This window comes from Candoia aspera, chromosome 1 (assembly GCF_035149785.1).
Source record: "Candoia aspera isolate rCanAsp1 chromosome 1, rCanAsp1.hap2, whole genome shotgun sequence".
In the NCBI taxonomy this organism is placed as follows: Eukaryota; Metazoa; Chordata; class Lepidosauria; order Squamata; family Boidae; genus Candoia; species Candoia aspera.
This window is the reverse complement of record NC_086153.1, coordinates 72,276,441-72,303,104: the sequence shown is the minus strand read 5'-3', so window position 1 is coordinate 72,303,104 and position 26,664 is coordinate 72,276,441. Positions and strand designations below refer to the sequence as shown.

General features: G+C 37.3%; 1 protein-coding gene across 2 annotated transcripts in view; it reads right to left on the bottom strand.

Moving 5' to 3' along the window:
- The window catches only part of LYST (lysosomal trafficking regulator), an 89,397-nt gene extending 79,107 nt beyond the window's left edge, over positions 1 to 10,290 (bottom strand). For both annotated transcript variants that reach the window (XM_063306540.1, XM_063306552.1), the window contains exons 1-6: positions 10,206 to 10,290; positions 8,570 to 8,768; positions 6,742 to 6,832; positions 3,837 to 5,919; positions 2,509 to 3,487; positions 263 to 424 (exon numbers count right to left, since the gene is read on the bottom strand). In XM_063306540.1, the coding sequence (XP_063162610.1) occupies positions 263 to 424; positions 2,509 to 3,487; positions 3,837 to 5,919; positions 6,742 to 6,832; positions 8,570 to 8,761 (3,507 nt within the window). In that variant the 5' untranslated portion in view covers positions 8,762 to 8,768; positions 10,206 to 10,290. The remainder of the gene's footprint in view (positions 1 to 262; positions 425 to 2,508; positions 3,488 to 3,836; positions 5,920 to 6,741; positions 6,833 to 8,569; positions 8,769 to 10,205) is intronic.
- Positions 10,291 to 26,664: the final 16,374 nt, after the last annotated feature.

The window sequence follows — 26,664 nt, the reverse complement described above, 5'->3', positions numbered from 1 at the left end:
AGTCCAATATTCTGTTCCAGTTGTTTCCAAAACTTCTAAAAACGAAACTGTATTTAAAAAGAACATGAAAGAGGAATCAAATTGTTGCAGGAATCTTGGAAGTTACTCAAAGTTACCATAATAGTAGCTCAGCTAGAATATATATACTACCAATTCCAAGAGGATTCCAATACACCTGAGGGCCAGAAGAGGAACCTGATAACTGCAGGGCACGGGGACAAGCAGGCAAACAATAAGAAACATCAACTTGAGCCAATTATACCTTTTCTTTCTTTTCTTCAGAATGATCCAGATCAGTAAAATATGTTCCCAATGCAACTCGAAGCAAAGAATCAAATAAAGGCTTCACCAAGTCTGTTTCCATTATTCTAGCTTTTGCAAGCTGTTCCTTCATTTCAAGTAAAATGTCTTCCACACAAATGTTCTAAATTAAAGCACAAATAATTATTCTTAACTTTTGATTCATGGAAATGCTATCAAAAACAACTATAGTTTCTTCTCTCATTTGCATTCTAAACTTCTAAAAGTTGCTAAAAGCAAGAACCAGCATTCATTTCTCAGTGAGCTTTTTTGTATATTATGCTCCTATTACAATTACTATTTCCAACTAAGCCTCTAAATTTCTCTGTTGCATTCTGATGTGACATACATGGTTCAATTTTTTCAGACCTACAAACCAAGTTAGTAAAAACAGTGATTGTGATGGGATGTAAGGGTGACCTTGGAAGAAGGGGAAGAGATGCCGCCTAGGGAATGATCAGATAAGAGAAAGGAGTCTGCAACAGGCCACAGAAAGAAACTTAGGAAGGACTCACCCTAATTACTCAGGGAGTAATAGGGAGGGTGGGAGACTTGTACTTTCAGACTTGCAAGAGTCTGTTAATGTAGCCTAACAATAAAGTAGAATTAGCTCATCTTGTCACGTTTCCTGTCTGGTTCACCTGGGAGGGCTGACAATAATGCATTTCTTTTGGAAAAAGGAGCATTCTTCCATCTTTGAGCATATAAGAGCCTTGCTGCTGTTATCATATATAAAAACAGAGTTCCATGTTGTTTATCAAGCTGTTGGTCCAACAGCTCGTTTTAATTGTAAGTCCACCTTAAGAATCTTTTGAATAGTACTACATATTTGGTTCAGAATTTCTTAAGTTTTTCCACAAGTCCACCATAAAAGATAGAAAGTTCCTTACCCCTGTGAGCATTTCCAATAGACATTTGATATTCCATTATACATTTTAGACAGCTTATCAGGAGTTAAATACCAATGGTACAGCATTTTATAAAAATTCTCTTTCAATGTATAGTTCCAAGTGAATTTCAGACCTTTGTTCCACATGTTTTCCCATTGTTCTATCATAATATTATACCCAAAATTCTTAACCCATTTAATCATACAATCTTTAACATATTCATCTTCTTTGCCTCTATTATACCTGAAAAGATCAAATTGATGGAATTGGCACAAATGGCTAAACTGACAGCGTTGATAAGAGAAAACACTGTAACTAAATTCGTTTTCATCTGGAAGCTGCTCTTGGACTATTTGTTTGTAATGCAAAAGAATGAAGTCCCAGTTTTAGGTTTTGATGATGGAATGGTTCGATTTTAGAGATACAATGTTACTAAATGTTTAATTAATAGTAAGAGATTAACTTTTATGTACTCTTATACCTGTGCTGGAAAAGTCAGAAGCCACTGGTCTGATATGCTTTTTTGCTTATTCCTGCACCATTTTAGCTTTTCCTGTTTCTTTTTTAGACTTGTATTCTATTGGTCTTATATTCTGCATTATGTGCCTTAATTATATCTTGAACTATTAATAATAAATATTAAAGTGCAAAAAGAAAAAAACACACCAAGTTTTCAGTTAACATAATGACTGCTGTTCATGCTACTAAGAGTAATAAAAAAAAAGGAAAACGGAGCATGATATTACAACAGAAATTGAAAAGTACACTATGAATAAGCATTCGTGCAGCTTATCCCTAGGCAGCTTTCATTCTGTTCCCCTCAGACCCTTTATGGAAATGCATTTCAATCCATTTTCTATAGAGTTCTTTCATATTATTCCAACGTTTGCTTTCTCCTCAGAATTACCTCATACACTCTCTTTTAAATGCTGGTTCTCAGCTGTCCATATTTGCAATTATATTCCTGCATATGGGCTACATCCAAATTATTGCACTCTTTATTCACACAGCAGGACTTCCCTTTGATCTTATCTTTGCTACAAATTCTGCACCACACCCAGCCCCAAAAACTGCTCAGGAATACGGAGCACTCACAGCGTGGTGGATGGCATTGACTTTTGTTTTTTTGGCTGACAAATGCCATTCTGTCAACTGACACTTTTGGTAAAATTCATTAAACTTGAAAATTCCGCTTGTCATGAGATAAGATACTGTTTCAACATGCCAAACAACTGACATATTTTGTTCCACTTTCTAAGACAGCTGTCAATTAGAACTGGGAATATAAATATTTCATGAGGTTTTAATGGCACAATACCTGAAGAAGAGACTCCATTTCAGTCTTCTGCTGGAAATTATTTGCACTGTGTAAACAAATTGCCAGCAGAGCTTCCAAAAGTCGTATACCTTGCAGTGACCAGTCATTTTCTTGCATTAAGACATTTTTTGATTCTGCAGTGCCATCAACTGAAGCTTGCTCTGCATTTGAATGCTGGTAAGATAGTTGTTTCTGTTGACCTATTTTGTCAAGATTTCCATCAGTATTATTATGGTCTGACTGCCCTTTCTCATTGTTCAGTATCGATTGCGATGAGCAATTTTCAAAAAGAAATTCAATAGGTTTCTCCTGCTCACCTTCTTCCTTTTCTCCTTTCTTGCCAAGTTTCTCAATAATCATAGCTATTAATCTGTGACATACTTCGAAGCCACCAAGTCTATGGAACTGTCTTTGGAACACTGCACTGCACAAATAAATCCAACGACACATTGACCAAATATCTGCTGCCCTGTGTATATGTTCTAAGGAAGGTAAAGACAAACTCTCAAATGACAGACGTGGCAGCTTATTGCTGAAAGGTTCACTAGCTGTACTGTCATAACCTGAAGTGTCTTCAGAATCATTTGTTGAATCCTGATCAGCCTCTGCTTCCTTACTTACGCATAAAAAAGCAACACAGAGAAGTATGTTTATCATGTTGATGTGAGCATCTTGACTGACTGATTTCTTCTTTTTTGGATAGACTTCTTTGAGCCTAGCATAAAATTTACTTAGGCTCTGAGGCACATCTGAAACCATTTGCTGTCTATGAACAGAAACACCCAAGTCTAAGGCAGGCACTTTTTCTTCACTGTCCAAACCACTGACATCTGGCATCAGTTGATCTGTCTGCTGGTCTCCAAAGGAAAATATTAATGTTTCAAATACTTTCAGCGAGTATGTTCTCACACTGTCCAAGTAATTTAATTCAGTCATTTGATTTATTCCGTTACAGCTTAAAAATAATTCTCGTATTATTCTGTGAAGAAAAATAGATGTTAAATTGTTATCAATTAAATGAGAGAGAGAGAAAAAATAATTTACTATAATGCTATATGTCATTTGTAGGGCCTTATTAACCCTAAACTTATCCTTCTAAATTATATTCCTTTACAAACCTTTTGTTCATTAATAAGTAGTTTCTTAATAGCTACTAGTAGATATGCTAGTGGGGAGCTGCCCAGGAGTAGGAGTTTCTGACTTTACCCACCACCTACCTTTATTATCACCAGTGAGATTCTTAGCTTCCATTTTTATTATGCCAAGAAGAGGTATGGAAGAAACTAGCCAAATTTGTTTGTTCCCCCCAATGAACAAAATGAACAAACCTGGATTTAAACAGTATTGGTAGAGTCTGTAAATAGATTTGAAGGACTTCCTGAGGCAAACATCCTTTTTGATAGCCACTTGCTTGACTAAAAACAGTAGTTGCACCAGTTTGTTGGGAGTAATGAGCCAATTCAACACCTCTCTGGAGAACTGGGCTGAATATATAACTGTATAGTTTCCACTGAATAATCTCATTGCCTTTTTGGATCAAATTACAAATATGACTAGCAATCTGCATGCAACGCAGTTTGTCGTCATCCTCAAAAACAAGGCTCTGATATTCCTCCAAGGCATCCCATTTCAGAAACATATCTTCAGATCCTCTGCTAGGCAAAATTCCTTGAAACCTATATGGAGCTGATGAACTTGATGCTGATACTTCAGTAGCATTCCCATGTAAGAAATCATCAAGTTCTGCAAGTTGATCACAGTCAATGCTACAGATGTTGCAAGAGGCATGTGTCACTTTCTGAGAAATTTGCAATCCTCCCAGTTGATCTAAAATAAACTTATTAAGGATGCTTAATATATGTGGCTGAAAGTTCTTAAATATTTGTGATCTGAAGGAATGAAGCAAGGGGCTAATTACTGATTTGGGATCCATGCAACAACATATGCCTACATTATGGATACCAGTTAAGATCTGAAAACATGTACTGTTCAGAGAAAGTTGCTGCAGCAACCTCAGACACTGGTGAGCACAAACAGCAATGCAGCAACACCGGTCAGGATAATGAACTTCCCCATCAGCTGTTTCTTCAAAAGGACTCTTAGAAGCTTGATTTTTAAAAGTAGAAACTGGCAATCCTGAGAGATCTCTGTGGTGATGCATGAAGTGGGAATACTCACATCGTCTGTGTCGTTTTCTTGTACACACAGACTGATGAAGTTGTTCCGATTTCACCTTTTTGATAGTGCTGATTATTTTCATAATGCTGTTGATGAGGGCTTTGAGATACTCTGGCGCTTCTGTGTTGACTTCTGTGCTCCTTGCAGCCAATCCTTCCATCTGGAGTACTGTGGTTTCGAACAGTTTGAAACCCTGCTGCTGTATGAATTCATGAACCAGATCCATTGCTTGGCTAAAATAATTTGGATTAGAGGCTGCACTCTGAAGGCAGCAGATTAGAATTTGCAGAACTCCTTCTATGAACTCAGGCAAAAGGAGGAATCTGTGACGATACTGTGAGAAAAGGTCAGCCTGAATTACGTTTTGTAAAGTTCCTTGTGGTCTTGAAGCAAAAGGATCACATAGTGTATCTAGAATACATTTCACTTTTAAGGCTGCTTTAAGTAAATCAGTAAGATTTTTTCTCAAATTGCCAGGCATAGTGTCAGCATTATTAACATCCATTGCCATAAGATGTAGCACTGTCCTAAAGAGCATCCTCTGAACCAGTGCAACTGATTCTTCTGTCCAACATGATGAAACAGCTTCATTTTCAGCAGCATTATTTATATTGTAACCATCTCCAAGTTTAGACAAGAATTCCGTTAGTGTGCCTATCACACTGGCTGCCAGAGCAGACTTGTGGTTCAATGCAATATCAAACTTACATATTTTCTCTAGCAATGACAGTAAGACGTGGCACAAATCAAAGGGAGAGTTGTCTAGACAACTGACAGATGATGTAACTGGCTCATCTGAAGCCTGAACAATACTTTCTTGAACTGGAATGAACTGTTTGGAGTTTGCATTCTCCCTCCCAGAATTACAGCTCTGGGCCATTTCAGTTTCTACAAAGTTACATCTACTTGTAACAGATCGATCTTTAGATTGGTTTGTTAGAAAAGGCTGCAGAAGCTGCGGTCTCCTGTGCCTCATCATCGTGCTAGTCTTCTCATCCGAATTGCCTTCTGAATCAGAGGTGGAGATTTGGGATTTCCTTGCATCCCTCACAGAATATCGATGAGTAGTTTTGCGCTGACGTCTGTTCTTCCAAGAAGAATTTAGCTTTACAGAAGCCTGAGCAGACAGATTAAAATTCTCTCCTATATTTTGTTTTTCCTGAGTAGGTTTGGGAGAACTTAGGGTTGACTCTTTGGTCAAACATATTTCAGCAGAGAAGGGCAGATTAAAATCTGTTGGAAAACAGAATTTACAATTAGATTATTTCATCTGTCAGTAGAATCTCACAGCCTGAGATACGAATGTATACATATGTATACATATCTAGAAGCAAACCTATATGACCAACCTATCACTCAAGATCTTTAAGGACTGAAAGCTACTCAGAAGTGCAGGACCTAATTGTGCAATTATTATATGCACCTAAAACTTTTAGCACGATCTAAATGAGTCTCGTTAAGACTCACATTACAATAAATATAATCTACCTAGTAAGTTCAAATGTGTCCTGACCCAAATTCATATTTTTTTTCTTTTTTCTTTCGGTTACATATAACAAGAACGACAGGTTTTTAAATGTACAGTGTTACATATTATTTGTTTTGGCAAAAGGTTTAACAAAAGATTTAATGATACTAGCCGAAGCAGCGAACAAGTTTGACCTATGAGATTAGCCCCTGAACACCAAAAACTGATACAAAACTTTGCACATGAACTCTTTAGATCAAAGCTAAAAAAAAATCTCAGCTTATAGTACTTTCAGACGCAACTCAGCTCAGTACACTGCCTACAGCGTATAAATATTAATTCCTTCCAAGCTGTCATGAATAGTTATGAAGCACTTTAAAAAGTGCAAGTATTTTATAAGGTAATTGAGAAATGTAGAGGACTGCAATCATAAAAGCTCTCAGACACATATTAAACAGTCTTGCTCTTATATAGTTATGTGCACAGAAATTTTAGATGTTCGCTTATCTGTGAGAAATGTAATTCAACCTATAATTATAAAATATACTATATTTTAAATTCATGTATTGGTACTACAGAGAACCTACCTGTGGCCTTTTCTTTTTCTACAGGTATTTTCCACACTAGCGGCAGAAGTGATAGAAGGAGAGTCAGAAGGTCTTCTCGACAGGTAAGCTCCTATTTAAGGAAACAAAAGCTCATATTTTTATGATAATTCAGAAATTATAATTTATCAGACATTCATAATCAAACTTGTATTAAAGGTTTACTGTTTTTATTTGGTTTTTCAAAGCTTCCAATACTGATTTACAATATATTAACACTTTAACCATTTAACCTGAAGTGGAAAAAGTTAATTCAACTGAGCCCTAATCCTGAGAGATTTTCTTTCATCCATCTCCCAGGATTATCTCTTGTTTGTTTCAATCTAACCTGACGTTGAGTTTTAAGACCAAAAAAATGCCTTACATCATTTGTGGGTTCCTCAGACTTCCCCTTAGGTTTCAACGGAGTTGAATTCATAGTAACTTTCTAGAACAGCTCTCATAAGTTGAGAGCACTGTTTCCTAATAGTTCCACTCCTCCTTGCCACCTTCAGACTACTCTACTTATCTATGGCAATTGTTTCACAGAGTTCGGTTTTATCACCCATTCTTTTTAACATCTACATTAAATTACCTGGGTAATTTGGGGGTGCCCTGCTTTACCTTTCTTTCTAACCCAGATGAGGCAATGGCAACGGGCTAGAAACCAGGAGACTGAGGGTTCTAGTCCCGCCCTGGGCATGAAAGCCGGCTGGGTGACCTTGGGCCAGTCACCCTCTCTCAGCCCAACTCACCTCACAGGGTTGCTGTTGTGGGGAAAATAGGAGGAGGAAGGAGTATTTGGTATGTTCGCCACCCTGACTTATTTATAAAAATAATAAAGGCAGGATATTCAATAAATAAATAAATAAATAAAATCCTGATCACAGGGTACCAGTTCTTTTTAGCTGACACTGATGCCTGCATAAATTTCAATCAGGATTTTCTTTGATCTCTGGATAGGTTGGCTCCAAGGTGGATTTTTTTTTTTACTGGCTTCTGTATCATTTTGAAAAACTGATTCCAGAAGATGCTAGGAGTATCATAAGTTTTTGCCTCGTCTCCAAATACTGTTTAACATTGACATGAAAACCCTAAATGAAATAATCAGTTTGGAAAATAAATGTCATCAGTGTGACAACATATACAGTATCCACAAAAAAAAACCAATCAAAAGAAAATAGAAGTAATATCATCTAAGACAGTATGGCTTAATCAGGCTATTAAATTTCCACTGGCTGCATTTGTACAACAGGTAAACTTGAGAAATTTTAACTTTGATTTGTTTTTCGGTGGCTTAGCAAGGTATTTAAACCTGCCCATTTACTTAGTTGATGATTCACAATGTATTGTGAAAACTCTTAAAAAGTTACCAAGTTTAGTTGACCTATGAGCGAACTGGTTAGAAAGAGATCATCTTTCCTGAACCTCTCCTTCAGGACATTCATATCTGATTACTTTACAAAGCAAAAATAAAATATCATGTCCTACATTATTAATACAATGTACAGCATTGGCTTCCATCTTACAACATTGGCCCAATGGAAGGCTTTTGTGTGAAGCATACAATAGCACCAATCAGCGGACTGGCAAGTAGCAGTGTATCTGTCATCCTGATCCTGGCTGACATTTAACAGTAAAAATCCAATCCCCAAACAGAATGTGATCTTATCTGAAGGTGAAGGAGACAAAGATCCTCTGCCATCCTTCCCAATCATTCTTCTTTATAACTATAAGTGCAGTGAAGGTTATGCATCATGTTATTTTGTTCAAATAGATATTGTTCTAGCTAAATGTATCAAATTTTGATAAGTATGAAAATAACATTTACCTGGTCAATTATGGAATTAAGTTTAGTAAGCAAAATGAATCCACGACCTTGGATAAGATATTGCCCAAGCGCAGCTATGTGCGTTTTCTCTTCCTCTTCCTCCCTGGCTTCCACCCTTTGGTCCACTGCATTGCAAAGATGGCTGACATCGGACAAAAACTCTCGTGCCAGAGAGTTACTAGCACTGCTCATGTCTGAGCTGTCATAAATAAATAAATAATTTTCAACATTTCAAACAAAATGAGATTTCCAAAGAAGTAAAGAAGCTAGAATACAAGTTTGTATAGTTTTTTTTTATCTGTGTGTTCAAGTCAGTTTTTGACTCCTGGTGACTACCTGGACCAGTCCCTGCAGTTTTCTTGGCAAGGTTTTTTGGAAGTGGTTTGTCCTTGCCTCCTACTGTATAGTTTAGCAAGATAAAATAGAGACAACATTCATATGGTAGTATTATCACAAAAGTTGTCAGCTAACTGGCTCCACTGCAATCTACATTATAGTATTAAATATTTTCTTTCCTAGATTAGGATAATGATATTTTCCCCATATATTAGAAGAAGGTACATGAGAAATAATCTTACATTGCATCCCTGACATCAGTGTTTAATCATGATTATGATAATTAAACAATATGCATATTATTGGGATACATACAAATACAGGTAATGCTTTTTAAAAAAATTAACTGATTTTTTACCATAAGCTAAAATTTCTAAAAAACGGGCAAAGCTCTCCAATATTCTCAGTCTTTGCAAAACTGTTCAGTTTCAAATAAATAGACTTTAAAACATGTTGAAAAGCTATTAACAGAATTGGCTTTGAGTAAGCTATGGTATGATACATTCTGTTCTCATCTCAGCTGCACAGAAGGAGAAGGGAATAATAGAAAGATTAAAACAGGAGCACTTCAAAGGAAATGTGGAAGCAGGTATTTAAAATTTATGCACAAATTTTAAAATTCTATTAGGCTACAGGAAAATTAGATCAGTCTGGATACCAGTTCACTGGTAAGAAAGCGAGAGAAGAATTTGTGCAAGGATTGCTACATTTATCTGCTTAAAGCAGCTCTTTTTCCAAAAACCCTTCTAGGCAATTACTTATATTGTAATGCATTACACACAAAGAAAAACAGGTGGGGGAAGAAGAGGAATATCCTGTATCAATTCAAATTTACATGATTCCAAGCTGGAAAAGAGGAAGTATCCATTCATGCAAACAGTATAAAAATTAGAATTTTTGAACTTTCATTATTCATTCCATCTATAGTATTAAATTATAGTACTGCAGTAATGAAATATGATGTAAGGTACACAAATATTTTTTAAACTTTTTTTAAAGATCAAATGAGATGTATGTAAGCAGTATCCAAGACTATTTATTAGTTAATTTTAGTCTGTAAGGTATCCCAAGTTTACTTAAGACACATGAAAGCCTGTACTAGATGTACCGTCACACAAATCATCTCACATCACAGGAAGATTTCGTGTTCAACTTTTAAAATTATAATTGTTTTGCTATTGCAAATAGTAGAATTGCAATGGAATTGCTCTGTTTTCCACAATCTTCAACGTGACTTTGAGTCAACACACTTTCGTGCTTATTTTAATATCTTAAAATACACTCAGTTCCCAAAACTCACCAGATTACACTTCCTCTCGCATGGATGGTATACTATGAAGTGTCAAATAGGTATGTTCTCAGTCTGTCTGTTAGTGACTGACCTGTAAAACAAGGCAAATATGAAATCAATACAATGCATATTATGGCTAATAAAGTAATGTGCCTAAAAATCATTTTTAAAATCCTTCACAAATTAAAGGTTTGTTTACAAAACGGAAATTGATTCCTAATGGCTGCAATACTACATGCTGTATGTTTAAGCTATACTGCTCCCATTTTCCCCCAAATGGGATCTGTATACAGAAGCCAGCAGACAGGAAAAGTATGCATCACTAAAGACAGAAGCTGTGCTCAAAGTGAGCAGGTGAAAAGGTAATTAGAAAATGACCCAAAACAAACCATTACAGCTATTCAAGACTCAAGGTTTTTAAAAATATTTTTATTGAAATTTTTAATTACAATAGTAAACGCAAATAGAAACTAAACAATTTAGTTCCCACCAAAGGCTGTTTATTTATGTAATTATTTCCTGGACTCATGTGTTTTTGACCTTAAGATTTTTAGCTAATTTATTAAGAAAGAAATAGAAAAGGAAACCAATACAGGTTGTTACTGTAAAAAAAAAAGTGGTCAAATTTCACTAAAATTTAAATGCTCTTTCAAAGAAAACTGGTTTGGAAAGAAACAGTTTGAACAGACAAATAGTAAGTAGCTTCCTACTACAACATCTCTCCCAAATTATCTCTTCCAAATGCACCTTTGCAAAATGTTCAAATATGGCCAAAGCCTTGAAAATGCTATATAAATTAAATAAACAGTGTAATAGAAAGATGTGACAATGTTTTATTGTGCAAGGATTTTTCTAAACAAAGTTTGATTAATAAGCCAAGAACATGTATTATGCTAATTCATAATAAAGGGTGTCGCAGCATGATTTAATGAATCCAGCCATTTAATTATAAATGAATATCATTTTGTGATCAGGTTTGAATCACTCTTTCAGAGATATGGGAAGTAGCATGAATGGAAAGTGTGCATTAACTAACTACTATATGTTACTTAGTCATTTATATTCTTATCTCACATCTGAGGAGTAAAAATGATCCATTCATATCTAACTAAAATGGCACAGGAGCCGTTTCTCTCTTCCTTCAATTCAAACACCGAGGTGGCATGACAAGCACAGAAATACGTGAATGAGACAAATTGGATGGATTCTTTCCATCGGATAATCATTAATCTGGGAGAGAAAGGGGAAAAGTCAACCAATTTATCCACTGATATGACTGCAGCCTTCCATACAAGAGCAATAGCACTGGAAGAAACCACAGCAACTTAACGGTTTGCCAGAAACGCATTTTTCCTAATTTATGTATGCATTTATATGGTCACCCAACTCAAGCTATGTGATTAATAATAAACCTTCATGGCTGCAAAAGCATACAAATATATTATCTTAATACTCCTGCCCAGAAAGTGAAGGGTGCTCAATGCCACGTAAACATGCAGGCTGGGCCACAGGGAACACTCCAGAAAGAAGATGGGCAGAGTGGCTAATTTTAACCCAACCCAGCAAATATTCTGGCAACAGCGGACCTGATTGGTGCCCCAAGGCATCAGATGCTGAAGAGCGCTGCCCTCCAGGAATCTGGACCCGCACTTGCAATCTGTAGTGGTCACTGCTTCTGAGCACTTAGTTCTCCAGGCAAGGGGGAAGTGGAGAAGCAAGGCTTAATCAGCTCTGCTATGGCATGGCAACCTTGGGTTGAATAACAACAACTTGGCAAAGCTTATCTTGTTTTCCTCATAGTGGACTTGGAACATCCATTTAGCCAAGTTCCCAGTACATCAATTTTTAAATAAAAATAACAACAACATAAGAGAATGTGCACACACACACAGATAGAGAGGCAGAGAAAAAGATATGACCCATACTGGAATCACTATCTCTTGGGCTGATTCATACTTACACTACAATCTCAATGCCTTCACTTAAAAAAGAATTTCTGGACTAAATGGGTTTTACTTTTGTTTGAAAAACTACCAGCCTCTAGCTATGAAGACAAAAACAGTATTTCTTTGATTCATATCCCACTATTTCTGCTCATCAGCTTATCTATAATCCCTCTAGCCTTCCCATATGCATTCTCACTCTTGGTTTTTCCATCTCTCAGCAAATTCAGATGCCCAAATTCCTTAGATGGCACTGATCTGCAAATAATTGGTTTTTAAAAATCCATTGCTTATATCAGAACTACAATGTTTGTTCAATCACAAGCATTTAATGAATTAAAAAGAAGTCTTGAAGAACTTGACAGCAGATTTTGAATTTGTAATAGAAGCACTTAGAAAAGATGAAAAAGGAGGATGCTTCCAACAATAGTTTTCTTCTGAACTACTCATATTTTGGAAAAGCTAGAGTTTCATAAGTGTAAGAATCCTTTAACCTTATCGAACTTCTGCTTTTTATTAAATAAATAAAATACAACCTCAAACATATGCTTTTGGGGTATCCATACCAAACATAATAATATATTCAAATCCCTGTAAATTAAAAAGAAGTCTACTTTCTCCTATTCCACCTGCCTAATTAAATACTTACCATTCAACAAAATTGACACACGGGGACCATTTTTAAAGAAATATAAATTACTGTCAAATTATATTATACACATCATAGAAGTGTGGACAAAAATAATTGTAGCATACAATATATGTCCTTGATGACATCAAATATCTACTAAAAATTTGTATATATATAATCTTGGAAATCATTATAAATCCAAGACCGTAATGTAGGTCAGGGGAGAATAGAATATGGAAAAAGTATCCATATTCCCTTCCAACTGTATATAATCCACCAACTTGATATGCAAATTTTGAAAAATGGTTATGTATTTGTTTAGGAAGTTTTCACACATCTCCATCTGCTTATCTCGACCAGAATCAGATAAGAAAAGCATCAATCAACTCCTATTTTAAATTGACCTTTTCTGAGATGATATGTGTTCCACTGGACTACTGGAAATGCAGGTTAAAATAACAGGATTCTAGCCCAACCTTGACAGAAATATAGGGAATATCTATTGACTTTGAATGAGTTCATGTCCTAACTACCAGGAAACACACTGAGACAATGACTTGGTCTCTAATATTTATTACTAGTACTTAACAAGAATCCTAACAAACTGAGGAAGCGTGGGAAAAACCCAGCCATATAAACCCCAAAGGTTAAGGCGGTCCTGATCTGTGTCTCTTTGAATGGCTGAACAGTTCCTCAGTGCTACGCATGCGCTTGACAGTCTGGGTGGGAGCCCCCTGCTCGCCATCCTTACTCATGACAGTTCACTTCTCCAGGGCAGGATGGAATGCATCCTAAATAATAAAGGAACTTGTTGATGAAATTCTGAACTCCTATCTATTTTTCCTGAAAAATCTTGAAGTGTGTGTGAAATATCAGATGACTGGAAGAAAGCTTCAAAAAGAAGAACTGAGGATTTGGGATGTCAGTTTGACATTAAAGAGCACATTATAAAATAGCTGATCCATAAGCACTTTGAAAACAATGAAGCAATGTTTCATTGTAAAATCATATTTATTACATTTTTTAATTGGATAACTTTGTGCATAGATTCTACAATCTATGTAGAAATGTTGTGGACTTAAACAAATCTAACCCTATGATATTCCAATGGGGATAATTATAGGGTTAATTTTGGGCAAGCTAATTAGGTATAGGGTGGGTGGCAAATCTTTTTATGACAAACTAACTAGTTTAGTAGACAAAGGGAATGCTATGGATGATGTATATCTTGATTTCACTAAAACATTTGGTAAGTTCTCTCGTGATATCCTTGTTGTGAGGTTTCAGCCAGCTTCTGACTCAGAAAACAACCTTTTCTGAGTCAGAAGGGGAAACCGAAACTTACCAGGCAGAAACCAGGAAAGCAAAACCCAGAAATGACTCAGCAGTGCAGGGGAGGTTACAGACGCTGATTGGCCAGTGTTCGGAGAAGGATTTGAATCCTCTAATCAGCACGCACGAAAGACATGCCAAAAAGCACACAAAGGAGAAAGCAGTCCGATTGGCTGCAGAAGGGAATAGGCGCACAAGGGATAGGCATAAAAAGCAGATGTGCAAAGAGCAAGCTGCTGGAGATAACCAATCCTTCAAGCTCACAGCCCTTGCAGAAGAGTCCTTACCTGCATCGGAAGCCTTGCCTATAGCCAGAGTGGAATCAGCACCAGTGTCTTCTACCTCTGAGGACCTGCCTTTTGTGCCAGCTGCTTCAGAGGATCCATTTCCTGCCACCCCTGCTGAGCACAGCCTTGCATCCAGCTCCAGACCTCACTGCCACATTCCAGCGCAATCCAGGTTTGCACCCAGCCTTGCTCCTAGCTCCCAGTCGTGCCAAGGGTTTTCAGTCCAGTCCAATCGTGCTTCAAGCTCTCAGCCTTGCCCAGAACCTCCAGTTCAGTCTAGTCATGCTTCAAGCATTCAGCCTTGCCCAGAATCTTCAGCTTTGTCATGCTCTAAGCCTCCAGCCTTGCCCAGGAACTCCAGCCCCATTTCATCGTGCTTCCAACTTCCAGCCTTGCCCAGAATCTCCAGTCCAGTCTAGCCATGTTTCAATTGCACAGCATTGTTCAGGAACTCCAGACCAGTCTCATTGAGCTCCGGGTTCGCAACTTGTCCAGGATCTGCAGTCCAGTCGTGTTTCAAGCTCCCAGCCTAGTCAAGAGCCTCCAGTCCAGCCTAGTCATGTTCCAAGTTCTCAGTCTAGTCCAGAGTCTCCAGTCCAGCCTAGTTGTGCGCCAAGTTCCCAGCCCAGCCTGGGGTCTCCAGTCCAGTCCAGTCCAGTCCTGTCCTGTTTCTAGTTCTCAGCCTTGTTTCGAGTCTCCAGCCCAGTGTGGTCTTGCTTCCAGTACCCAGTCTAGTCTGAAATATCTAGTTCCGTGCAGTCTTACCTCCACAGTCGAGCCTTGCCCAGTGGTTCCAGTTCAGTCCCACCTATCCTCCACGTGTTGCTCCAGTTCAGGTGGTGTTTCAGATCGCGGATGTTTGTTTCCAGTTCCAGTCTTGCCACGCACCCTAGATTCGTCCAGTTCCACAGTGCCAGTCAGTGAATCCTGCCCTGTGGTTCTGCCACACTGTGATCCTAAATGACTTAGAGGAAGACTTACCAAATTTGCTAAGATATTTGTTCTTGTGCTTTTACACTGTTGCATTGTTTTGCTTTTTGGTGGTGGCCTTAGTTTGCTTTCATTATGTACTTCACTATGTGCATGTTCATGTATGACATAAGACACTGCACTCTAAGTAACTAACATCAATAAGCACAGTTGCTGTCACCCAGGGATCAGAATACCGTACATGAGTTTCGGGATATAAAATTCAAGGAGCACAGTAAAAAAAATGGGACTAAAATTGAATATAAAGAACACCAGGATGACAACAGGTACAACAATCAGCTTTAAAACTGACAATGAAGACACTGAAGAAAACATCTGTCTTTTAAGATCAACAGGAAAGAAACAAGCAGTCAAGAAATATATTGCAGACTAGTACTTGGTAGAGTAGCAATGAAGGCCTTGGAAAAGATATTCAGATGCTGACTTCCAGTGGGAATGGCATTTTGAACAATGTTTCTTTGCTAATTAGCTTCATAAGTAGACCCGGCAGCATGGCGTTTTAGGGCTCGGGCAGGATCCCCTAGAGCCCAAAAGTGTTCCCTGGATAACAGCCGATCATAGCCAAGGAATCATAAACGGAGGTTATAGATCGAGCGGTGAGTGATCAGCTGGGAGGTGCAAGTGTCATCCATTCCCAAGCCTGTCATCCATACCCAAACTGTGCTGCAGCCGTTTAAACAGACTCTAAAATTGACCACCCAATTTCTTAATGCACCAGTTTATTTGCCTTTTCTTCGTTTAAAAGAGGCTTTTTCCAGCACAGAGATGAGATTTCTCTTGGTAACTTTTACATTATTTTTGAAACTTAACTGGGTGCTACATCTAAGGACTTTGATCAGATGTCTGCCTAATCACGGCTTGTACTTACTTTACTTGGAATGTGAATGGGGCAAATGCCCCACACAAAAGAAAAAAATTTGAAGAAATTAAACCGTGATATGTTTACAGGAGACTCATATAAGGAAAAAGGATATTAAATATTTGATGAATAAAAATTTGGGAGAGGAATTTACTTCAGCATGTTTGAAGAAGATAAATGGATTTGTAATATATGTCAAACCACAATTGAAACCATGTTTATTGCCAATAAACCTGGAAGATGGTTGGCCTATAAATTAAGAAAGGAAAAAGAAAAGAAAATGATTTTAAAAATTCAAGAAGGAAATATTGAATTAATGGATAATGAAGGAATTCAGAAATCGTTTTACAACTTTTTTTTCCAATTTGTATAAAAAGCAAGAAGTTTCTCTGGAAAAGATAGATGAGTATTTGGAGAAATAAAAATTACCAAAACTCTCACAATCACAGAAATTATTAATAAACAATCCTATAACTACTTTTGAAATAGTGAAAGCTATAAAAAGAACCAAACTGGGGAAAGCACTAGGTCCAGATGGTTTGCCAGTGTTGTATTATAGGTGCTTTGAGGATCAGCTTCTTCAGCCCTTTCAAAGATTGATGAATTCTATTTTGCAGGGCTGTGCAATGCCTGACTCTTAGAAAGAAGCCAATATTGCACTTTTACCAGAAGAAGGCCAAGATATTACTCTAACTAAGAATTATAGGCTAATTTCATTGTTGAACAATTATTATAAAATATTTGCTTCAATATTGGCTGAAAGAATGAAGAAAATTTTACAGGACTTTATTCACCAAGATCAATGTGGCTTTCTACCCAAAAGGCAATTAAGAGACAATATAAGAATAGTTTTGGACATTATAGAGTATCTACAACACCACAGTGAACAGCAAGCAGCTCTTATCTTCTTAGATGCAGAGAAGGCCTCTGACAATTTTAATTGGACTTTTATGTTCAAAGTTTCGGAAAATATGGACTTTGGAGATAATTTTATTCAAGGAATTAAAACAATTCATGTGCCTCAAAAAGCGCACATTATTGTAAATGGTGATTTAACTGAGCCTCGTCATCTACAGAAAGGAACAAGGCAAGGGTGTCTTTTGTCACCTTTACTCTTTATCCTAGTTTTGGAAGTCCTGAACAGAGACATTAGACAAGATGATCAAATAAAGGGTTTTAAGATAAAGACGGGGGTCTTCAAACTGTGGGCCTTTGCTGATGATTTAGGTTTAATATTACAAGACCCTTTGAATGTTGTTGAACCTTTGATGAAGAAATTAAAGGAATTTGGGTCATTAGCTGGACTTAAAGTAAATAAACAAAAAGCAAAGCTGTTGATTAAGAATATGACTACACATGATCAAGAAAAGTTGATGGGTAAGACTGGTTTTATAATTGAAAAAAGGTCAGATACTTGGGGGTGACGTTATCAAACACGAATTTTATGCTGTTTCAGAATAACTATGTTAAATTGTGATGTTAATGATGGGTTGGATATCTGTGATTAAGATGGATGTTTTGCCTAGAACGTTGTTTTTGTTCCAGACAATACCGATTTTGACAACAGACCTACAGTTTGGCAGAAAGATAGAAATATTCGTTTGGCAAGGGAAGAAACCAAGAATCAAGTATAAATTGTTACAAGATGCCAAAGAACGAGGAGGTCTAGGTTCCTCTGATTTGAAATTGTATTTTGTTGCCTGCTGTTTGCTATGGATGAAGGATTGGGTGACCTTGAAGAACACAAAAGTATTGGAATTAGAAGGACATGATCTCCGATTTGGATGGCACGCCTACTTGTGGTATGATAAAGTTAATAAAGATTTTAAAAAACATTTTGTTAGGCATGCCATACTGAGGATTTAGAATAAATATAAAGCAATATTGTCTCCTAATGTACCTATGTGGTTGTCCCCTCAAGAAGCTTTTTTTAGAAGAGAGATGGCAGGCAAACCAAGCTGGTTGAGATATGAAGATCTGCTGAATTTTGAAGAAGGGATACCTAAACTTAAAACAAAGAAACAACTAGAATTGGATGGTTATATTTGTCACTGGTTTAATTATGCACAATTGTCAGAATGGTTTAATTTGGATAAGGAAGTATATAATTTTGTTCATGAAAAAACACAATTTGAAATGGAATTTTGTACAAACGATGAGCATCTTCTTAAGAAAATGCATTAAATGTTGTTGTAATTGAATTTAGAAGATGAATATGTTAAAGACTGATTAAATGGGCTAAGAATTTTGGGTATAATATTATGCTTGAACAATGGGAGAATATGTGGAACAACGGTATGAAATTTACTCTGAATTATAATTTGAAAGAGAATTTTTATAAAACAATGTACCGATGGTATTTAATTCCTATAAGTTGTCCAAATGTATAATGGGGTATCAAATGTTTGTTGGAAATGTTTACAGGGTGAAGGAACTTTCTATCATTTATGGTGGACTTGTGGAAAAGCTAAGAAATTTTGAAATCAAATATGTATTATTATTCAAAAGATTCTTAAAGTCTATGTTAGAGAAGGTCAGAAGTCACCTGTCTTTATGTTTTTCTGTCTATTCTTGCACTGTTTTAGTTTCTCTTGTTTCTTTTTTAGACTTATATTCTATCTGTTCTATAGTCTGTATTTTGATTATATTTTGAAAATGAATACCGCTTTACAAAAAAAAAAGATATTCAGATGCTGTGATGTGTCTATACCTACAAAGATCAGAATCATTATTTACTTTTATTTTATTTATTAAATTTTTATCACCGCCCATCTCCCCCCTGAGGAGGGACTCTGGGCGGTTTACAATAAAAATAAAATTTAAAATTCAATCCAACCTATAAATAATACATTACATATAAATATAAATAGGAGATAAAAAATATAAAATGCAATAAAATCCAGACTGCAGCGAGGTTCTACTTCAGTCCGTGAATATATAAGGGGCCATTCTAGGATACCAGCCATCCCCAAGAATGACTATTCCCGTCCCCGCCCCAGGAACGACGGCAAAACCAGGTCTTCAGTTTTTTACAGAAGTCCAGGAGAGAGGGGGCTTGCCTCACCTCCGGGGGAAGAATGTTCCAGAGGGCGGGAGCTGCTGCAGAGAAGGCTCGCTTCCTGGATCCTGCCAGATGGAATTCTCTTACAGACAGGGTCTGTAACATGCCCTCTCTGCATAACCTGCATGACCATGCAGGCAGTGAGAGCCAGTTTGGTCTAATGGTTAAGGTGCTGATCTAGAATCCAGGAGACTGAGAGCTCTAGTCCCATCTTAGGCATGAAAGCCGGGTGGGTGACCTTGGGCCAGTCATTCTCTCTCAGCCCAACTCACCTCACAGGGTTGTTGTTGTGGGGAAAATAGGAGGAGGAAGGAGTACTAGGCATGTTCGCCACCTTGAGTTATTTATAAAAATAATAAAGGCAGGATAAAAATTAAATAAATGGTTTTCCCAATGACACTATGTGGAAGCAAAGGCTGAACTCTGAAGAAGCAGGATAGAAAGAGCATTGACACTTTTGAACTTTGGTGTTGGGGAAGACTCCTGAGAATACCATTTGCAGCCAGGAAAACAAAGAAATTGATCATTCAACAAACCAACCCAGAATTCTCACTCAAGGCACAAACGACCAGGCTCAAATTATCTTACTCTGCTCACATTATGCAAAGACCTAGCTCTCTGGAGAAGGCTTCAATCCTGGGAATGATGAAAGGAAAAAAATAATAGGATGACCAGCAGCAAGGTGAATGGATTCAGTTACAGTGGTAATGGGTACAACATTGGAAGACCTGAAGGACCAGGTTAGAGACAGAATATCATGGAGAAAATCTACCTATGTGGTCACTAAGAGCCGACACTGACTTGATGGCACATAATCAATCAATAGGAATGAACAACAGAGGGCAAAGCACAAGTCCAGTTCCAGTGAATTGCTTGGTAAATATGTTGAACACATAGTGATTAATGCCGTTTGCTAAGACTATCTAAACATTCTGTCTTTCCATGAATACACCATTGTACTGTTCTTAGAGAGAGCTGCAAATGATTCTTGTTTTATTTATTAATTATAAAGAGATTCTTCAGCTGGCTCTTCTTGGCTTATTAAAAATTTAAAATACAATGGATACTTAGTATCTCTTTCAAAAGCTAATCTATCCTCAACACTGTTTTGAAAAAAAAACATACTTTCAAATACTCTCACACAAGAAAAAGTGTATTAGCCCATGATAACTACCACTATTACTGGACTATTAGTCAATAATTTCTCATAACGATCTCTATTATGAAGATACGGTAGAAGTCTTCTGAAAGGCAAGTTTTTGTCTTTCCTTTTGTATGTCATCTCTAAACCAAGCCAAATTAGGAACCTTCAGCATTGCAAGTTACTCGTTATTAAGTTACGCAACATATACTGTATTTCACTGCTTTTCACTTTAGACTTTCAGTGAAAATAACTTACTTCCACTTTCAGAATGCTTTGTGGGGAGGAATTAGATGAAATGCATTCCATTATACATGTGATCCATGCATTAAAAGGAAATTTTATTTCTACAAAAACTTGTGGAAATGTCCTTCCAGAGACCGCATTCAGGGTGGATTGATACTGTATGTTGTAGTCCTTGAACAGCATTCCTGAATCTAAAACAAAGCAGCCCCAATAGGAGCAATAGTAAAAGTAAACTACAACTCTCTACACCAAACCAGAAAAGTCAAAATAATCCTGCATTCATTTCACATCATCATACAAAAACAATTCTGAAACTCACAGGAATTGAAGGAAAAAAAACTATTTTAAGCCATCAGATAGGCATCTTGCAGAACCTCTGACTCAGCCTCACAACTAACAGCTCCACCCTAAGCAATTACACAGAAGGGAAGGACAAAAAAGTTCTAGGTTGTTATTTAATTAAGAGGACCAATCTAATAACCTGAGTCAAGAATGTCAGCAAAGAATTCTCTGTTACCTCTTTGCAAACCATTCTGAGGTCTCTGACAAACTTTCCTAATGGATATTGCTATCAAATTTTCCCAGTAATGTCTAGCTGGTGTTATGCACTCAGCTCATGCACAATAGCTACCACTGTAATTATGGTATCTCACATGAAGTTAGAATGGTGTACCTTCTAGTACGCAAATTTGAGTGAAGAGGCAGTGTGTGTAGTAATTAAAGTGTTGGACTTAGGTGTATGGAAACCCAGGTTCAAGTCCAGCCTCAACCATGGAAGCTCATAGATCAGCCATCTCTCAGATCAACCTACCTCACAGTCCGTATTGGGGCGGGGGGGATGTGAAAGGGCATACCTTGAGTTTCTGGAGGAAAGGAAGGATATGTTGCTAATCAACAAGTAAACAAATAAAATTCCTTGATAAATCAAACAACATAAAAGAAACTGGTTGAAAGCAAAAGATTTGCAAAGAATCTTGCAATACTATAGTATTGACAGTTCAGGAAACAAACTTTCTGAAAAGGAAGTAGGCATATCCTAGAACTGTGAGTTAACTGACCACAATGCCAACATGAAATGTAACTTAACACCATGAAAGCTGGCTCATCAGGTTAAAATATAAACAAACTACAAGTTCCACAATCATGTATCAGACATTCCAGATGCTTAAGATTATCCACTCTAAGATAATCATATTTTGTCATTTGCTTCAATGACTGAGGCTGGTGAGAATTTATAACTACCTGGATACACCAGAATCTCTACCCATGTTAAACTGTCTAGACATAAAATACGTCCTAAATTATACATAAAGAATATGCCATAAAGAAGGAGCCATGAGAAGGCTTTCAATAAATGTCCTTATATTCTTAAATACTTCACAAAGGAACTTATTAAACATTATTGCCTCCTCCCTGAAGTCCTGTAAGAAACAGCACAATAAAATGAACTTCTGGATCAAAGAAACAGCAAACTTTCAAATATTGTTCAGCAAACCTCTCAATTTATGGCAATTATGCAACCTTTAAGTAGCCATTGTCTTTAGCAGCTGATGTCTATCCAGCTACTGTATCCAGCATAGATCATTAGAATATCAACTGGATGATACTAGTGCAAAACAAAGCTTGATGAAGGCAAATATATTTTTGTATCAAAAAAGCATTAGACATAGAAGGTATCACTTGATTACAGTCTGTGTAAAAGAAGCCACATTATATGCAATTGCAGATGACAGAAATTTAGACAAAACAGCCGGTAGGCAATCTGTTACGACAAAGTGTGCTTTCTTTGCATAAAATCCCAGTTCAACCCCATACATCTCCATATAAAATTTCTTGATACAGAGGATGGGAATGGTCTTTGCTTGACATTCTAAGTTACTTTATTCTAACAAAAATAAATAGACAAAGCATTGCTGCCAGTCAGAGTAGTTATACTGAATCAGATAGGCCAATGATCCAACTCAATAGAATGCTATTCTAAGTGGTGATTTCTTCATTCACAACTACATTACAAGCAGAGATAATATTTATTAGCCTTAGACATTTTGCTACATTAAAAAATCTGAATTAAATCCACAGCATGCGGTCATTAGCTCGTTCTAGAAGACACAGGAAGTATACCAACACTATGAAAACCTCAGATTATAGGTTTCACTTCCACGTACATAATAACAACCATAATTCATGAAAGTAAATTACAATATATTAATACTGCCACTATTGTATTGATCACAGAGCTACATAATCTAAATTGAGCTGGCAAATTATTCTGGGACATCTGTTCTTAAAGAATTACATGAGTTTAAAATAGTTTTTTTTAGTTCTGATTCTTTTATTTCAATAACAATTTAAATTGTGTTTTAAAATAGTTTTGCAAATAAATCTATTAAACTAATAGCGAAAACACATGATTACACCCTTTCACACACTGATATTGTGAGCCAATTTGTTTTTTGGAAGACCAAACTTTCTTGTAATTCTTTCCTTGCCCTGTTGACATATTTCTGGTTTGTCACAGGGAATGAAGCAAATGATTATTTACTTTTCATATTTGCATGTATCTAGTTCATCTAGAGTCCGTAAGAACAAAATAGGTTCTTGCTTACAATAAACAATCTACAAATTTCAGTCGCACATTTCTTTCGGTGGAATGAGTGTGTTTCATTCTTTCAATATCCAGAATTACATGTTACCATCCATTACCCAGGTACAAAGGCATTCCACTAGAATTCCAGCATTTGTTGCATGATCTGACAACTTTTACATCAGTGGAGACAGAGAGAGAGGAGGAGTAATGAGACGTATTTCTGTTACATAATTACTATTAGACATAAGAATTATAGGATGATGCTCAGAACTGAAGTTATTTATGTACAATTTTTCTCGGACTTTAATTTATTTATTTATTTGTTTATCCAATTTGTCCCCGCCCATCTCCTCCCTTCAGGGGACTCTGGACGGTTACTTTTTACTAATTTACTAATTACTTTTCTGTTAAGCTCATAATGTGTTTAAGTATAATGTGCTAACATATTGCACTTCTAGCCATTAGCTTATATTCCAAATTTGAATCTAGATTCCAGATCTTTCATAGGTTTTTCTAGATCTGGATATAATGGAAATTCTTGAGGTTAGTTTGAAATCATGTTTGCATGTTATTCAGTTATCTTCATCCAGAATTCAACACAAACCTTTGCAAAGGACAAAAATAATAAAAAGACAAGCTTCTAATTAATATTAAAAAAACATAAAATCCATAAGATTTCTGATAGCACATATCAGGGGTTTTATTTTCAAATTCTGTTTTATATTTATGAACAGGCTCCTCCTTTTCATCATGCCACTGAAATGTCATGTGTGAAATATAACTACAAAAAATACACATCCTCATTTGGTTGGAAACCCAGACGGACTATCAAATGTAATAATCTGTTATGGAGTTTGATAATTTTAACTGGATTAAAAAAAAAACCTCTAAGAAGAACTGCCCTGCATACTGTATGTGATCTGGACTCTATTCAGAGATAGAGCTCGTGGTGCTAGCATGTTTTTACAAGTAGTACATTCAATGCTGTCTTCAGAAAAGATAACAGGTAATATGCAAAGAATGGTATTTTTAATTGTGTTTGTTTAGTGTAAGAAATGACATGTAACACATTGCAACAGAGATTAAGTTATCTAATCTAAATCTAAATTAGTGGATAAGTGTTTCATAGAACGCATAGTGGCAGAAAAGATAACAAATTCAAATTGTGTTTGAGATATCATAATGAAGATAAAACTTTGGGTTCATGTATAAAATAAGAGGTTCTAGTATCCATCTGGCTACATAGTTCATTGAATTCATTACACAATTATTTCTCAACCTAACCTATCTCTAATTTATATTTAGTATACAAATATATAGAATCAAGCCCTCCCCAAAATATGATCCAAAACCATCACAGCTTTTCAAAGATTAAAGTACATAGATTATCCCCAGTATTTTAAGCAGTCAGATACATGTAACGAAGTTCCCTGAATCCCCATTAATCTCAGAATATATCATCCTTGTGTCACAAGACAGTTATATTAAAGTAAGCCCTAGTGAACATTATGAACCTTCTTTGTAAAACAATTTAGGATTGCATTAAAATTCACACAAAAAAATCATCAAGCGAAGAAGAAACACAAATCACTGCTAGCCTATCCCAATTTAATTCTTCAGGCTCCAATCAAGCCTGGATATAGCATCAACCAGTTATGAGGGCTTGCATTTAACGCTGAGGGGCAACTCCATAACAGTGACGATTTTTTTCTCTTTGGGACTCTAATGTGAATAAAGTCTTTAACTCCAACATTTTCCTTTCCTTCCCTTTACTCCAATTTTGCCACTACCCTTAAGGTTGCACTCACAGAACATGCTTAACCAAGTCAGATAACTTAACAGAGATGTGTCTGAACAACACATTAAGCTTGATTAGTGCCAACATTGGTTTGGTTATTTACTTGATTTTTAAGGCTATCCAACTCTGAAAAGATTCTGGGCGGCTTACAATATTTGAAATATATAATTTATGCCTGACATTTTGTATTAACCCAATCTATTTTACAGTTTATAGCTCAGTGCATTGTGCAAATCCCCCCCAAATATATTGTCAATAACCAAGTTATGTGTTTACATGAATGAGCCTAAGTATATTTTGTGACTTGCTGAGTCTTGGGTTTTCCGCAGCATAAACAAAACACTGAGAAATAATAAATTAAACCGAGGCAATTAGCCACCATATGAGGAAATTGTCCAAGGAGGTACAGAAAAGGAGAAGCCCTAAGCGCATTTCATATTTAAGATTTCCAGCAAGGCTTGTGTTTATCCTCTGCTATAAGGAAGTCCTTGCCTTCACCTGGCAACTGCATTCTGCTACTGCTGCTGTATTAATAAGAACTGGTGCCCAGTGTTAAGAGCGCATTGTTTTCCCTCTACTCCCAACTTCAGGGCTGCTACAGCTAATTACTATTCCTGCTTCCCCGCCATCCTCTTGCAGCCAGTCTGATGATCCCAGACAGACGTGGGGGAGTTAAGCTGAGTATCGGCCTCCTGGCAAGCTCTGTGTTCATCAAAGCTGCTAATGTATCAGAGATGATGATGCAGAGACAGCAGAGAGCACAAGACCAAAGGACAGGCGGAACCTTTTCTGCACCCATGAAACAACATTCTGCGCAGACAGAATGGAGGAAGAATCTCTTCAGAGGTAGAAGAGTCCATTTGATTCTTTGTATTAAAAAAAAAAAGTTACCAACTGTCCCAGGGTTGCCAAATCTGAACGTGCCCCCTTCCTCTACAAGGTAATAAAAATCCCTTCTATGAAGTAGTCGTCGGAATGATGATGATAATAATAAGAAATGCCCATCGCACCGAGGAATTGAAAAGGAAGGGAAAAGTGCCTCCAAGTTTTAAGTCCTCTCTTCCCTCCCTACCTCCACCAAGCAGACCCAACAGTGTCCCGGCAAACCCAGATTACAGAGGAAAGTGGGGCGACGGGAATGCCACCCCAAGGCAAAGCCCCTTTCTCTCCCTCGCAGGATGCAACCCTATCCCCAACAAGGGCGGCATCGAGAGCTGCTCAAGGGGCTGAGAGAGCAACATCGAGCGGGGGCAGCCGGGCAAGGCAGCAGCCCGTGCCAACCAGAGGCAACGGAGAGATGCACCTCGCTCGCTTACAGTTTAGGCCCCAGCGCGGCGGCGGCGGCTCGAATCCCTCCACTTCCGTCCCGCCGCTTACCTGCTCCCGCCGCCCGCGCAAAGCCGCCTCGCCCAGCCCGGCCTTCCGCCAGCCTCGTCCTCCTCCCTTTGACAGCGAAGCCGGCGGCGGCCAACTACTCCTGCCCATGGCAGAGCAGAATCCTGCCGCCTCAAGCCCTCCCTTTCCCACTTCCAGTCGCCAGGGAAACCCGAGAGCCCGCCCACTCCAGCAGTTGTTGCAGCAGCAACCCCATGA